Genomic DNA, 15,622 nt, shown 5'->3' on the forward strand with positions numbered 1-15,622 from the left:
TTGGCAAGGCAAAAATGGGGCAAATTTTTACAGCCGGGCTTTCAGCCGGGGAAGTGCGCAAAATTGAGTGGATGCCTTTCCCGCCGCTTACTTGCCTCCCCAAGATTTGGCCATGATTTAATGGCTGGCAGGTGAGGCCTCAGACGGCCTGTCTGCCCTCACACCAATTGACGGCACTTCCCACCTAGCTGCAATTTTCAGCTGGTGGGAGAAGGTTGGCGATGGGTGGGAAGCTCAGCAGGTAAGCCTGCTTGGGCCTTGGGAAGGAAATGGGGTAGTGCCTCCTTCACGAACCCCCTTTTCCAAATGGAGGGCCTCCCCCAAGGTCTGCCACCACCGCACCCCGGATGTCCCCTGTGCACCCCAGCTCCCGTCTCCTCACCCTGACCCTGCCGAGAACCACCCCAATTTACCTTTCATCCAGCTCCTGGCTCTTCTTCTTTGGGACTGGATATTCCCAGTGGTCCTGTTGGGACCAGAGAGCTGCCAACCAATCAAAAGCAGGACTTCGTCCTCAGATGGGGGCAGCAGGTCCTTTTGTCAGAGCACTAAATGGCTGTAGGGCAGCTCGCCGGAGTGGGTGAGTTATACACATGGAAACAACTTTTCAAATGGAAAGATCCCACAAACAGCAATGAAATAAATGATCATTTACTCTATTTTCGGTCAAAATGATTGAGAGAGGGGTTTCAGAGGGGTTTCAACAGAACACTGGGAGAACTCCCTCTCCTTTTTTGAATAGTGACGTGGAATATGGAATAAACTGAATAACCAAGGTTTCTTTTTAAGCTATACACTCTAGGTCAGCTTTAACTTGTTTTGTCTGGCATTAAAAGGGGTCAGTAGGTCGGTAGCCTTATTAACCCTGACAATGCAACTGCCACCATTTTGAAAGAGAACAACCACTGGATGCCCAAAACATCTGTCTACTTCAGGTGGTAGATCCACTTCAAAATGCAAATTGGTGTCCTAGAACCCCAATTTGTATTTTACATTGGAAATAGTTGGAGCATGCTCCATGAATATTCCAACCATTTCCACAATGATGAAGCTGAAGAGCCCAGTCAAGATATGGTTGATATTATTTTGATGTTGCCTAAGGAGCAACAGTGCTTCTCCTGGCCACATAAATTTAATCTTGGTCGTAGCCACCAAGGCCTCACCCTCCACAGTTGTAACCCAAGCACTTACCTTGAAGGCAGCCAAGTTCCCTCAATGTTAGTCAACCTTAATCGGGAAAGCTGTACTGGGGAGGCATGTTTGGTGTCCCACATCTCAGCATCTTCATGTAAATGAGGCCATGGGCACAGATGACAGGAGGGCATGCTCTGCCGGTTAGTCACTCATAAGTCAATGTCAGTCACACTTACACTCTAAAATTATGGACACCTTTCCAGGTCCATTTTGTTTTTACTATGTCTGAGGTTCTACAATAGTTCTATTATCTACTATGTGAAAACCAGATTTTGGTTATTCAGGAGCACATTTACTATGTAAAATGTAGCCATTTGTAACTTTACCCATCTTCACGCAAATGGACAGTGCATTCTTCGATTTCACCAAAAACTTCAAAGCGCCTCTTCAGTTCTGTACGTGTTATGTCACCTCTGACTTTTCCCACATAAATAACACGGCGTTCCTCCTGGAGAGATTTTAAAAATATCGTTGAAAGTCAAAAAGTTACGTTTCCTACATTTACAGCATATCTAAATTAGAATAAAAGCTACTACAATGCTTACAATTGCCTTTTGCCTTTGACGTTCCCTTTGCTTTGCCCTTTCAAATTCACGTTTCTCATAGTCTCTTCGATATTCCTCTCTCTTAAGCCTTTCATTTTCATATTCCTCATAGCTGTCATACCTGAAGAAATTGAAAACAAATGAAAAATGATAACAGTCAGAATTGTGCATGCAGTGTTTTATATAGAAACATTCATTTGACATTAATAGGCTTTCCCCATTCCAAAAATTTCTTACTGAATCTCAGAAAATTCAGTATGTTTCAAAGCCGGATTAGATACTCACAGTGGGAATGAATTTCCTTGGGGTTTCTCCCACTCAGCCAACATAACTTGCATGTTTGCATGCATAAACTAAAAATACGATAAAGTTACAGCAGTGGAGTGTAAGATGCCACGAGGAAATTCCCGGGGATAAACCTTCAGAGTGACCTTTGAAATATATAGCAGCTTTTGTAATGTGATTTTTCCTTGAACTTCGAACTAAGGGGTAAGTATTCCTCAAAGGACCATGGCGAAAGTTCACAAGCTACAATCCCAGCAGTTACCTTGTGATTGGAACCAGCTGGTGCCCTCCAGCACTGACCCTGTAAGAACTTGCGAGGACAGTGGGAAGAGATTTTACTTGCTCACAGCTGGTGGGCACCCGTGCACTAACAGGTGCATCCTGGGGCCCTGTTTATCCCATGCTGCCTCCAACTCTGGTGCTCACCAGCTAGTTGGAGGAGTGGGGTGGGGATGCTGAGCTCATCCTTTCCAATTACAGCTCCCTTAGCCCCTTGTAAAGATTGGGGGGGGGGGGGGGGGTGAGGGGTGGCATAACTGAAACTTTTTGTTAAAAAAAAGACCCAGATTTGGGGCTCCTGACTCTTTTCTTGCCCTATTGAACCCATCTCCCCACCCAACTCCTCCCTCCACTTTATTCAAGTGGATTCTACTTACTGGTGTCCTAACAGCAGTCTGAAAATGAAGATTTTTCTTCAGCATTCCTGTAATCTTCAGCCAGAATTACTTGCCTACTCTTCAACAAAATGTCAAGGAATCACTCTGAAATTCCTGTTCCCCTCCCGCCCAGGCCATAAGTGCCAAAGGTGCCTGCCCATTTTAAGCAAATGACCCTGACCCTGGAATTTGCGATATGGCAACAAGGACTGGGCCAAACTACGGCTGGAGATTTCTATTGAAAGGCCTCTTGAACTTGCTCTGTGATTCAGTAAGATTATAGTTGATCTTCCACTTCAAATAAACTTTCCCACCCTATCCACATATCCTTTGGTACCTTTAGTGTCCAAAAATTTATCAATCTCCATCTTGAAAATACTTAACGACTGAGCATCACTGCCCCCGGAGCAGAAAATTCCTATACTCCAGTTGAAAGAGTAACAGACAACTTGCCTCTGATGCTTTGTAGTTAGCCACAAAGAGTTGCATGATGGGAACACAGATTAACAAATCATTTCAATTTTTCCTCTGTGTGAAATGCCTAGCCTCTCACTATCTGCCTCCACTTCAACATCCAGCTGTTAGTCTTTTACAGAGCAGGAAGCCACAGATATGAAGTTGCATTCTACCCTTCCACAGGACAATGACAAAATGTTGGAACACCAACAAGCAGTGTCATGGCACTAGTCAGGTACCCGCTAATGTAAATCAAATACTAGGAGTTGTTTTAGCACCTTCTATCCAGGTGCTAAAACATGTACTAAAAAAAAGACCCACTAAACTGTAATTTTCCCACTGCAGCAAACCACATTTAATCACACTGTCACTGTGAAATTTACAGTATTGATCAAACACTACAGAAGTAGGTCAGTTACACAGCACAAAAAATAACCTGCAAAAAAACTTCAATTAATCTTTCTAGCACCTTCTCATAATTTAAGTTAAGGTGCTGAATCAGCAGAAATCAATCATCAACTTACAAAGCAGCAGGTTTACTGATGTCCTGAAGTAACACAGCAACTTTGCACCGTGACATCACTGTTTGAACCAATCCTTTAATATTTTACACTTTGATGAGTTTTTGTACTCGTCAAAGTGAGGGATATCAGTGCTAAGGAGCTAATCATTTTTCATCTTTGGGACCGTTTCCACATTGTGCATAAGATAGATTGAATGCCTAGCAAAGCTCCCTTTACAAAAAGCAAAATCCTGGAAGAGTGAACTGGAAACAGAAATAGGTGCAATAAAGGGTGTGCGACTGACATTTGAAATTTCAGTGCATTGTTGAGGCAAAGTAAAGGGAACTTTGAAATAAAAACAGAAAATGTTGAAACTTTCAGCAGGTCATGCAGCATCTATGGAAAGAGGAAGTTGGGGGTTCTGACAAAGGATGGGTAAGAACCAAAATGTTAATCCGACATTTTTCTCTCCATAGATGCTATGTGGTGTGCTGAGTGTTTCCAACATATTTTGTTCACATTTCAAAGTTCCCTGTGCTTGTCTCAACTGTGCACTGAAATTTCAAGATTTAGATGCACATCATTATTGCCCCAACTTTCTAAAACATCTATTTCCATAGTTTCATGGAACCAGATTAATAATGCAATGCAAATCAGGGCCTACTAAGGGCTGTTTTCTATTATGGGCTCATATTTACCTGAACCTGGGTTCAAACTGTCCAGGAGCCTTTCACATAGCACTTAGACTCACCAGAGAGACCAAGTTTGCAGGACTGAATGTAAATTTTACCAGAACTGAACACTAACAGCTGCCTACATACACAGAGCATCTAGTTGCTGCTTGCTAGCATATAGACAACTTGAAACACTTGCGCAACTGACAAACTTTTTGTTCTCCCTTCATGCCTGTTCTATGCATTTGAAAATTTATCCTCCTGTTCACTTCTATCGGCTGCTAAAAATAGACCCATCTGCTGCTCCCACAGTGAGGTAAAAATCAAGACTACCCTGATCCACCTTAAGCTCCAAAGCAGTGAGAACAGACTGTTACCAACCATGAGGGAGGCTGGTAAATATATGCCTACCAGTAGATTGACAAATCTCTCCCTTACTTGAGGCTGCTATTTTATCAAAGCAGAGATGCAGGGGGTGGGAGCCTTGAGACTCATCTGATTGTGTAAAATGGGAAGCTAGGTACATACATACTAGTGATTGTGAAGTGAGAAAACTCAAGAGGCACATACGGTAGCAGAGGCATCATGGCATTAAGGAATTGAGAAAGAATCAAAAGTATAGTTGATGAATCGGGATCAAGGGCAAGTCAGAAAATCACTAGCAGTACATTGTGTGGTCAAGGAAAATATATTACTGTCCATTATTCTTCTCAATCAATTAAATACTGAGGATCAAATGCTGTTTCCTGTAACTTTGACATTTGGTACTACAGCACCACTGTGCCCTAGTTATAGCATATAGACTATGCTTCAATGTGGAGAATGGAATCTGCTTATTAATAATTTCAGACAAATAAGTTAGGCACTCAGGCAATTATACAGCACCTTCCCAAAGGACAGTTAACATCGATTAACTCTGATTTTAAAAAGGAAGCTGATTTTTTTTAAAAGTGAGTATATTCATCTGGGTAAGCACCTACCTGAAAATCTCAATGAAATATTAATCTTATTGCTTTAACATCAGGAGGGAAGTATACTTAATAAAGTCTGGTTTAATAGAATACATTAAATAGTTCTACACTATTATATTCCCTCACCTGGGTCTACTATAGCAGCCGTAAGGTGACCTGGATCGTGACCTTGAGTATGAGCCAGGGCTTCCACGAGATCTGTGTTGTACCCTACTGCACCCTGAATCAAAGTAGTGATGTGATCTATAAAGCAAAATAAATGTAAACATATGATCACTGAAAATAATACTGATAGTATATTTTTTAAGGTATGAAGGTTGACTTCTGTTCAGCATTTACTAACCCACTGGAAAGCAGGGCTTGGACTTAATTCTTTACATGCACAGCCAAACCATCAAGGGAGATATGAGCAGAGTCTAGGCACTACCATATCTGAAGGCTGCGAAATGTTGGTACACCTTTTAACTACCTTGCTACTCAGTAAAACTGGCAAAGACATGCAGAGAAGATTGCCCCTAGACCAGGAGATAGCATGATGGGAGGAGATCTAACAGAGGGGGAAAATAACCAAATAAGTAACAACATTTTACATAACATATTATAGTGTTCCCTATGGCTTATAAGTAGATGTGCAATATACACTAGGAGAAGTAAATTCAATCCTTAGCCTGTGTTGAGTTATTTGAAACCAGTTTTGGGATAAGGGTCGCCCTGGGTTAAAGAAGAACATGTGATCAGGATTCCCACCTTTCTGGTGATTTCTGTGATTCCTGATGAGGTATGGCTGGTGATGTATGCAAAGGATTGGCTCAAACTGCAATGCCTTTCGTGAAGGAATAATCTGCTGCCATTCACTGGCTAGGCTCAAGTATGAAGAATTCTGACTGGGACATGATATTAGAGGGCAACCCTGCCACAGAACCTTACCCCAGCCAAAGAATCAACAACATTGGGAGAGGAAGGGAGGAAACTGAGGGAAAAGATAAAGAATACATTCTGAAATCTCCATAAATTGCTTGTGAATGCTAGTCATTGTTAACCAAGGACAAGCACAGAAAATAATCGTAAGATCAATAAGAAAAATACCTTATTTAGATGGAAGAGAAAAAAAGAAGTTCACATCCTGTTTCAGAATCAAATTTTGTAATTATGAAGTAAGGTTTATGTATAAATGAATAAAATCTGTTTTTCAGCAGAGGTCATTAATTTAGCTGTAGTCTGTGCAGGCTTGTTATAAAATCTTGAGGGGCTGAATGATATGCACACAATGCCCTTTCCTCTTCTTCTCTCTCCCTCTCTTTCTTGTCACCTCTATATTGGTTGGGTACAGTTCTTGTTAATATATGAGGGTGGGTGGTGGTAGGGGGAAACTCAACTACTCACATCATTCTAACAGAGCACGAATGGCACCGTGTTTTAGCAACCAACTTTGACAGTGCCAAATACTCATTGCAACGGTGAACAAAAATTTCTTGAGCCTGGAGACCTGATATTAAACTTATCAGTAAGGATTTATTTATCCTTTAAATTTAAGTAGCTAGGGTACAGCAATACAGTTAATACTTACATGGTTTTAATCATTACTTTTTACATAATTTACAATCGACATCAGGAAATGTGGTTTCGAACCAAATATAGTATTATAAATATTACCCCTTCAATTATCTTTAAGTATGGTGCAAACTATCCTAAGTGCCTTCTTATGTTATATGTATATGTTTATATTTATGTAATGTTGATGTTTCAAATTAATTTTATCAGTACAAATTCTTTTGAGTTACATTATAGCTACAGAATATGTCACTGATACAGTGAGCTCTCCTGAGCTTAACACTGTTTTACATTTACTGTAATGATAATTAAGCTATATTATGCTCATATCACCAGCCTGATAAACAACTCTGCTTGACAAACATTGTTAGAAAATATCAAATTGATTCAGAATACAAAACTCACAATATCAGGCTTAATGATCATTCTCAACAAAAAAAAACAATCTCACTGAAGGCATAAATGAGGTCAGATTTTAATAATACCTGAATTCCCAGAACAGTTCTTGAGGTCAGATGAATAATTCATGACAATGTAAATGGGGTTTTAATAACATTAATCTTAAGTAAAAACAGGTGTTTATTTCCCCAAGAAAGATGGCAGTGGATGTACTAGTCACTGTTAATACTATCACCACCTAAAATTAATATTTCCTTTTGTTGTAGAAATGTATTATTTATTATAATGTGCAGCAAAGCAGCATTATAATGTGGGGCATATAATCTTCTTTATTTTTCTAACTTAAAGGGAAGGTTTCCCCTGAGCGCCTTATGCAACCAGATCATAAGGGATTTCCAATTTGAGGACATGCAATGCATGGAGGAAATCTACTCCCCCAACCACCACCATCTCCCCAACCCCCACCCACACTTGCTGGGTGTGAAATGTTGCAAATTGATTTCTGGTGCATAGTTAGACTCTTGTTCCTTCAAGAGTAAGTTTATAAACTGGAAGCGTTTGATGACCACAACATGGATAGGACTAGATTTTAGTGGCTATATCTCTACTACCAATAAGAACAAGCTGAAGTTGTGACAAAGGACTGAATTATACGGTGCACCGGATTCTCCACTTCCCATTAATAGGTTGGAGGTGGAATTTCTGCCCCTCAGGAACAGAAGGTCCCGTCTCAGAGAGCAGCCGGCCATTTAGAGGCCAGCAGCTCCCCAGCACTTTGGGCCAGGAGAAGGTGTGCAGCGATGGATTGAAACTGGTGAGTATTTCGGGGTGTTGGCGGGTGCCAATCTGGCAGGCCCTGAGAAGAGAGAGTGGGGACGTGGATGCAGGGATGGGGTTTCAGAGGCAGTGGGGAGAGGGCAAACTGAGGAGGCATAGAATCTTGGCAGGGGGCTCCGATGGGCACAGGGAGCCCCCTGCCTGCTACCAGTCATGCAGGGACACCCACGAGGATGGTCACTTCTCATGGGTCTCTCCCACTACCAGCGTTTAATGGGTGTCAGCAGGATGAGGCAAAATTAAGTGGGTATTAATTGTCCACTTAAGGGCCTCAATTGGCCCACTTGCGACAGGCCACCCCACACCACCACCACCACTGGTATAAGTGTGGCAGGGACAGGGGCAGCGGGTAGGCGGTGGGTAAGTCACCTGCTGGATTTAATATGACCCTCATTTTCAAACCATCTGAGGGGCAGCTTTAAAACCAGCGCAATGAGTTTGTCCAAGCTTCAACAGAAGGTCTTAAAGGCAGTTTTGGAAACAGGAAAATAGACCACCTGTAGGTATTGCAACTTTAACCATACAAAAGAATAATGTTACATTACTACTAACGCCTGCACAGTGTTATCAAGGCAGAACATTTCATATATCAATCATAATAATTGACTATAATAGAATTAAAATGGTGATGATAAAATACCATCTATAAACACATTATACTCCCATCTACCCAAATTAGCTGAAGGATTTGTTTACTTACCTTGAAGAGGATCTACGGTACGGAGATCTTGATCTGGAATGAGAATATGGGGAACGGGAATAAGCTCTACGCCGGGGGTAGGAATTAGATCTAGACCTTGCCCTGACTATTCTTTGAAAAGGTGCATAAGTCTTTGGTGCGTAAATAGAATCACTGCAGGGGAAACTGGACAGAGAACGAGAACAAGGTCTTTCTAACAATAACCCTTCGGGTGTTCCATCCCATGGATAGAGAAATTTTTCGGTCTCATCATCACTATCATCAAATACGCCATCGAGGGACATTCCTGCATTGAGATAAGTAGGCAGTTTTGAATAATATTCATGGCAAAAGTCTTTTTCTCTTTGATGACTTGTCTTATCTTCTACTTCATCAAAAAAGGCTTGACGTGGATGCCCAAAGTGCTTGTTTAGTTCCGCTCGGATCTCTTGGTCTTTCAGTTGTATCCTGGTATTAAAGCAGTTCATAGGCTGTATATCCAGTTGTTGACTTTCCTTCTTATATTCTTGATCATCATTAGCAGAAATAAAGATTTGTTTGTGCTCCCCAGACCAGGGTTCTCTGCAAGGGTGATCCTGAAGTTTAATGTCTTTAGGCTCTCGTTTCTTGCAGAACACTCTGGTATTTAATGATTCTACCTTTGCATTTATGAACTGACAGTAGTCATGGTCACCAAAGAGCCTCGTGCTTGTCCGTTTCACCTTCCTCTCTTCACTTTGAGTAATGCTAAGTACACTGGATGAAGTCTTACTGAGCTGGGCATACAGTTCAGTTTGTTCAGGACCCTTCTTTATAGGACTGCTCAGTTGAGAGTTAGAGGCAGAATCACTTAAACGTGATTTCTTCAGTGGTGGACTACGCACTGAAGAATTGCAGGATGACCTGTGTCTGACCACAGTCTTAAATGGATTATCTTGATTAGCTTTATGTGGTGGAGTGGTTGGTGGTGTTAGACCTGAAATAAAAATGGCGATATATATTTTCTCACCAGTGATAAGAAGTCAAACAGTTAGAATTAACAGCATTTTGAAGCACTGTACTTTCTCAAATAACCAGATGCCAAAAGCTAAATCACATTGTGATATATTCAGTACAGCACTGCTTTGCGCAGCTGACAGCACAATTTGCAAATGCAGTGTGCAACAGATTCTAAATGACTTGATTACAATGTTCCTGTCTCATTGTTACTCATTATTTAAATGAAGTGCTACTAATGCAGCCTGAGTTTTATAAATGATACAGTTTTTCCTTCAGATTTGCAATATATAGGCATCCATGCAACACAAATAATAGCAGATCCTCAGTTTAATATTGTTTACAAGTGTATTTGCTGGAAATATTCTTAGATGGTTTGGCATGGCTGATACAGAATGGATATAAAACATGTTCGAAATTACCAAAAAATGAATATTGCTAATACAATAATTTGTCAATATTATTCAAACATTTCTTGCTATCCCCTATATTTTGCAGTGCTAATCACTGATGAAATATATAAAGACAGATAGCTTTATGCTTAGGCCAACAAGTAGTAGTTTATGGCTCTGTCATTATATATGCACAAAAACCCTGCACTGAAACACTATACTAGAATGTGATTTGGGCTATTGTTCCTTTGTCACCTCTTTGCCACCTATGTGCATGCTGCATGCTACATTCTGGTAACAAATAGCTGATATAAATTACACAAAGAGTAAGTGTGTTTGCAAATTGTTTTAAGTAAACAGTGTCAGTGATGCTTAACATTTTCTAAAATAAAACTTTTTTTAAAAATGCGGTTTTATTACAAACTACAAGTTACATATGTATATTCACATTTGTATTCATATTTATGCATGTCTGTGAATAACTCCTTCTACTGAATGTTAAGCAAAGTCTTTCTCATTATTCTGCCTTTCTTTGGATGGATTTAATAGACTGACTACTTGTCAAATGTCACATGGAACCCCCTTAGCTATAATTCCTGAACACTGAGAAGCCAAATTTTCAAATAGGACTGTTTTTCAACTATCATGATTTTTGCCATTCAAAGTACTAGCCACAGGTCAGAAAATTAGGAAAGCTTTTATTGTATGACTTTGTTTTTCCTAAAATTTACATGCATTTATACAGTGTACAGTAAATTGTGACCATAATCTTCCAAGCTACTGACTAGATTCCATGGTATCTAACAAATGTTGCTTCTGTTCAAATTCCTTGGTGTCAACTGTTAATCATATTTTTGTTCATTAGTTTTAAAGGAAAGTGAGCAACAATGTGACTTATTTTCTTGGCATCTACAAACACTGGAAAATATTGCTATCTATTAAATCTCAGGTTTGGTTTGCCTGACTAGCTGTAACTATTCAATATGATGTACATTACATTTTAGTTAACAGTTTCTGTGGAACCATCCTTCCCAAACCACATGTTTTTACAATAATTCACACGCAGTGTGATCTCCCAGATAAGTACTGCAGGGCAACAGCTTGAAAGATGTTCAAACCAGTTCCTGTCAGCTCCTAAAGCAAGTTTAACAGTACTACCTCATTGTTAGGACAGTGTCAAACACTCAGTCAAAGCACTGAACAATTTCTTGGAACACACTCCTTAAATTATGCAACGGCATATTTTCAGAATCATATCTGGCCACACCATAAACTCAACATAGTTTGAGTAGATGTTACATGCACATGTCACTGTTGAATGTTAGCACAAATTTAAATAAAAACAGGTGATTGCAAAGCTAGCAAAACATAAATAAAGAAGCATGCACCAGTTACTCACCGTAACCTGCAAATCTGAAAACTGTACTGAGCCAAATAGGAATGTCAAATGGATACATGTTCACAAGTGATGAGTCACTGAGTCAGAAATACTAGGGCAGATTTTCCTCCTTCCCAATATCCCAGTGCTGGATAGAAAAGCCAAGAATCCTTGTCTATTAGCATGGCATGGTGGCACCCTGTTGCAGTCCCAGTCCCTGGCAGGCCCTAGCATTAGCAAGAGAAGCAGGAATTTTAAATGCAGCAGCAGATCTCTGAGGTCTATTGTCAGCAAGTCAGGCCTCTGAGATTGGGTCCTGCAAGATTAACTATAGAAGATCAACAGCTAAAGGTTCCCGATTATCTCTAAACCCTGAGGGGGTTGGGGGGTAGTGTAGGCTGCTAGTTGCCTTCCCGTCTTTGACCTTGCACCTGGAAACCTATGCAGTTGGTGAAGATCTGGGTGCCATTGTGCTGGGGGCATACAAATACTCAAGGGAAATGAGGAGAGAGTCTGGAAAGTACCTTCCTACCTCACTTATTGATGCAGTGGGCCTGGAGTCACTGTGGGCACAGGCTGTGCTCTGTTCTGCTTCCCCGCAACCCTTCTTTCTCCCCTCCCCCACAACCAGACGTTCTGGAAGTCGTGGACTACGTAAAAGGAGTGGCAACCCAACAAAACAGATTCCTGGCCCTAGAATATTTCCAAAGAGCAAGAGTCAGGAAAATTTACCAAATTATTCCTTTGCAGTGTGTCTTAGCTGGGTTCAGCAGTAGCGCTCTTAAGAACATAAGAAATAGGAGCAGAAGTATGTCTAATAGCCCCTTGAGCCTGCTGTGCCATTCAATAAAATCATGGCTGAACTTCTATTCCAAGTCCACTTTCCTGCCTCATCTCCTTATCCCCGATTCCCTTAATGTCAAAAAATCAAAACAAAATGACTGATTGAGAGCTGGCAGTCCATTTTGCATCTCTTCTAATTGACCTCAGTGGAAATAAAAATAACAGGATAGGACTAAAGGCTGACAAATCCCCTGGATCTGATGGCCTGCATCCTAGGATCTTAAAAGAAGGGGTTGCAGAGGTAGTAGATGCATTGTTTGTAGGTTTCCATAATTCCCTAGATTCTGGAAAGGTCTCAGTAGATTGGGAAACCGCAAATGTAACACCTCTATTCAAGAAAGGAGGGAGACGGAAAGGAGGAAGTTATAGGCCAGTTAGCCTAACATCTATCATTGGGGAAATGCTGGAATCCATTATTAAGGAAGTAGTAGCTGGGCATTTAGAAAATCATAATACAATCATGCAGAGGCAACATGTTTTATGAAAGGGAAATTGTGCTTGACAATTTTACTCGAGTTCTTTGAGGATGAATTGTTAGCACAGATGGAAATAAATGTATATGGCCTGAAAGCCATAGCAGAGACATGGTTAAAAGGTGATCAAGGCTGGGATCAGAATATTGAAGGCTATTTGACATTTCAGAATGACAGGAATTTAGAAAAAGGTGGTTTGGTAGCTCTGTTAATTAAGGATAACATTAGTACAGCAGTGAGAGATGATCTTAGCTCGAAAGAGCAAGATGTAGAATCAGTCATCCATGATTATTGCAGTACTTTTTTTGTGGGAATAGTTTATAGGCTCTCCCCAACAGTAGTCACAGTGTAGGACAGAGTATACAAGAAGAAATAAATGGAGTGTGTAAAAAAAAAAAGTACTGCAATAATGATGGATTACTTTAATCTTCATGTAGATTGGGTGAATCAGATTGGCAAAGATAGCCTGGAAAATAAGTTCACAGAGTGAATATTTGGGACAATTTCTTCGAGTAATATGTTCTAAAGCTGACCAGGGAGCAGGCTATTCCAGACCTGGAAATGTGCAATGAGATAGGATTAATCAATAACATAATTGTAAAAGAGCCTCTAGGCGACAGCAATCATAACATGATAGAATTTCATGTTCACTTTAAAAGGGAGAAGTGTAAGCCTAAGACAAGTGTTTTAAACCGAAATAAAGGTAATTATGAGGATATGAAGGCAAAGTTGACTAAAGTGAACTGGGGAACTAGATTAAGAAGGTAGGACAGCAGAGTTGCAATGGCAGACTTTTAAGGGGATATTTAATAACTCTCAGCAAAGATTTATTCCATGAGAAGTAATAGCTCTTTGAGAAGGATGTATCATCTGCAGCTAAGTAAGGAAATTAAGAATAATACAATTCTGTGAAGGGTAGTGGTAGGTCAGAAGATTGGATAGATTTTAAGAACCAGCAAAGAAAGACTAAAATAGAAAGAGAGAAATTAGAGTATTAGAGAAAGCGAGCCAGAAGAGTTTCTACAAATATTTAAAAAGGAAAAGAGTAACTAAAGTGAATGTTAGTCTTCTAGACAGTGAGTCTGGGGAATTAATAATGGAAAACAAGGAAATAACAGAAGCGTTGAACAGATATTAAATGTAGAAGACTTAGGCCAGAATCTTCTGTTCGGCATGCGGGGCGGGCCCCACACGCTGTTGCGTAAAATGATGCACGGTGACGTCTGGCGTGTGTCCCGATGTCACCGTGTGGCATCCTGATCTTCTGTTTGGCGGACGCGCACCAGAGTCGGCTGCGCACCTGCCAAACTGTCAAAGGCCTGTTAAGGCCATTAATAAACTAATTATTCCAATTGAGAAAGCTGCCCTTCCAACCTTAAGGTTGGCGGGCAGGCGAAGATCCCAGGCGGCTTTCGCATTTTTCATGAAACTTCATTCACCGGCAGGATGAAGTTTCATGAAGGTTTCATTAACTGGATAAAAATTTTTATGAAACTTCATAAACATGTCCCAGCTCATGTGACACTATCAAATGAGGAGACATGTCTGAATAATTTTATTTTTTTATTTTTTCCAAGTTTAAAACTTAAGTTAATCTCCCTGAGGCAGCTCCATGCCTCAGGGAGATGTCTGCGCTCTTTCATGCACATGCGCGAAAGAGCGCAGGCCCCGACTCTCCCTCCTCCCCCCGCCTGCACTGGTAGCACTGAGCACTTTCAGGCACGCATCACACCGGGCAGACCTTAATTGGCCCGCCTACGTAAAATGGCGGCTCCATGCCCACCCACGCCTGCTTCTGATTGGGCCTGACGGGGAGAAAATTCTCCCATTAGAAAACTTCCCAAAGATACTTGAAAATCTAGGAGTGAAAGAGAGGGAGGGATTTAAAATAATCACCATTACAAGGGGAAAAGTACAGGGGAAACTAGTAGGCTTAAATGCTGACAAGTCCCCTGGCCTGATGCCTGCATCCTAGAATCTTAAAAGAAGTGGCTGCAGAGATAGTAGAGGCATTGGTTATAATCTTCCAAAATTCCTTAGATTCTGGAAGGGTCCAGGCAGATTGGGAAATAACAAATGTAACACCTTTATTCAAGAAAGGAGGGAGCCAGAAATCTGAAAACTACAGGCCAGTTAGCCTAACATCTGCCATACGGAAACTGCTAAAATCCATTATTAAGGAGGTTATGGCAGAATACTTGGAAAACCTTAATTCAATCAGGGTTTTGTGAAAGGGAGATCATGTTTGACTAATTTATTAGAGTTTTTTGAGGAAGTAACAAGCAAGGTGGATAAAGGAATCCTGTAGATGTGGTGTGCTTGAATTTCCAAAAGGCATTTGATAAGGTGCCACATCAAATGTTGGTACACAAAATAAGAGCTCAAGGTGTAGGGAGTAACATATTAGCTTGGCTAGAGGATTGGTAAGCTAATAAGAAGCAGGGAGTAGGGATAAATGAGTCCTTCTTAGATTGGCAAGTGGAACTAATGGAATGCCATAAGGACCAGTGTTGGGGCCTCATCTATTTACAATCTATATCAATAACTTGGATGAAGGGACCAAATGCATGGTAGGTAAATTTGCCGATGATACCAAGATAGGTAGAAAATAAGTTGTCAAGAGGACGTAAAGAGTCTACAAAGGGATATAGATAGGTTACGTGAGTTGGCAAAAATTTGGCAGGTGGAGTATAATGTGGGAAAATATGAACTTGTCCACTTTAGCAAGAAGAATAGAAAATAGCATATTGTTTAAATGGAGAGACGGTGTAGAACTTGGTGGTATGAGTG

At 40.7% G+C, this 15,622-nt stretch overlaps 1 protein-coding gene across 2 annotated transcripts in view; it reads right to left on the minus strand.

Annotated features, from left to right (window-relative positions):
• ppargc1a (peroxisome proliferator-activated receptor gamma, coactivator 1 alpha) overlaps window positions 1–15,622 on the minus strand; it is a 163,264-nt gene that overhangs the window by 28,050 nt on the left and 119,592 nt on the right. For both annotated transcript variants that reach the window (XM_078545729.1, XM_078545718.1), the window contains exons 8-11: window positions 8,772–9,726; window positions 5,411–5,527; window positions 1,740–1,860; window positions 1,521–1,642 (exon numbers count right to left, since the gene is read on the minus strand). In XM_078545729.1, coding sequence (XP_078401855.1) covers window positions 1,521–1,642; window positions 1,740–1,860; window positions 5,411–5,527; window positions 8,772–9,726 — 1,315 coding nt within the window. The remainder of the gene's footprint in view (window positions 1–1,520; window positions 1,643–1,739; window positions 1,861–5,410; window positions 5,528–8,771; window positions 9,727–15,622) is intronic.

This window comes from Cetorhinus maximus, chromosome 1 (genome assembly GCF_964194155.1).
Source record: "Cetorhinus maximus chromosome 1, sCetMax3.hap1.1, whole genome shotgun sequence".
NCBI classification, from domain to species: Eukaryota; Metazoa; Chordata; class Chondrichthyes; order Lamniformes; family Cetorhinidae; genus Cetorhinus; species Cetorhinus maximus.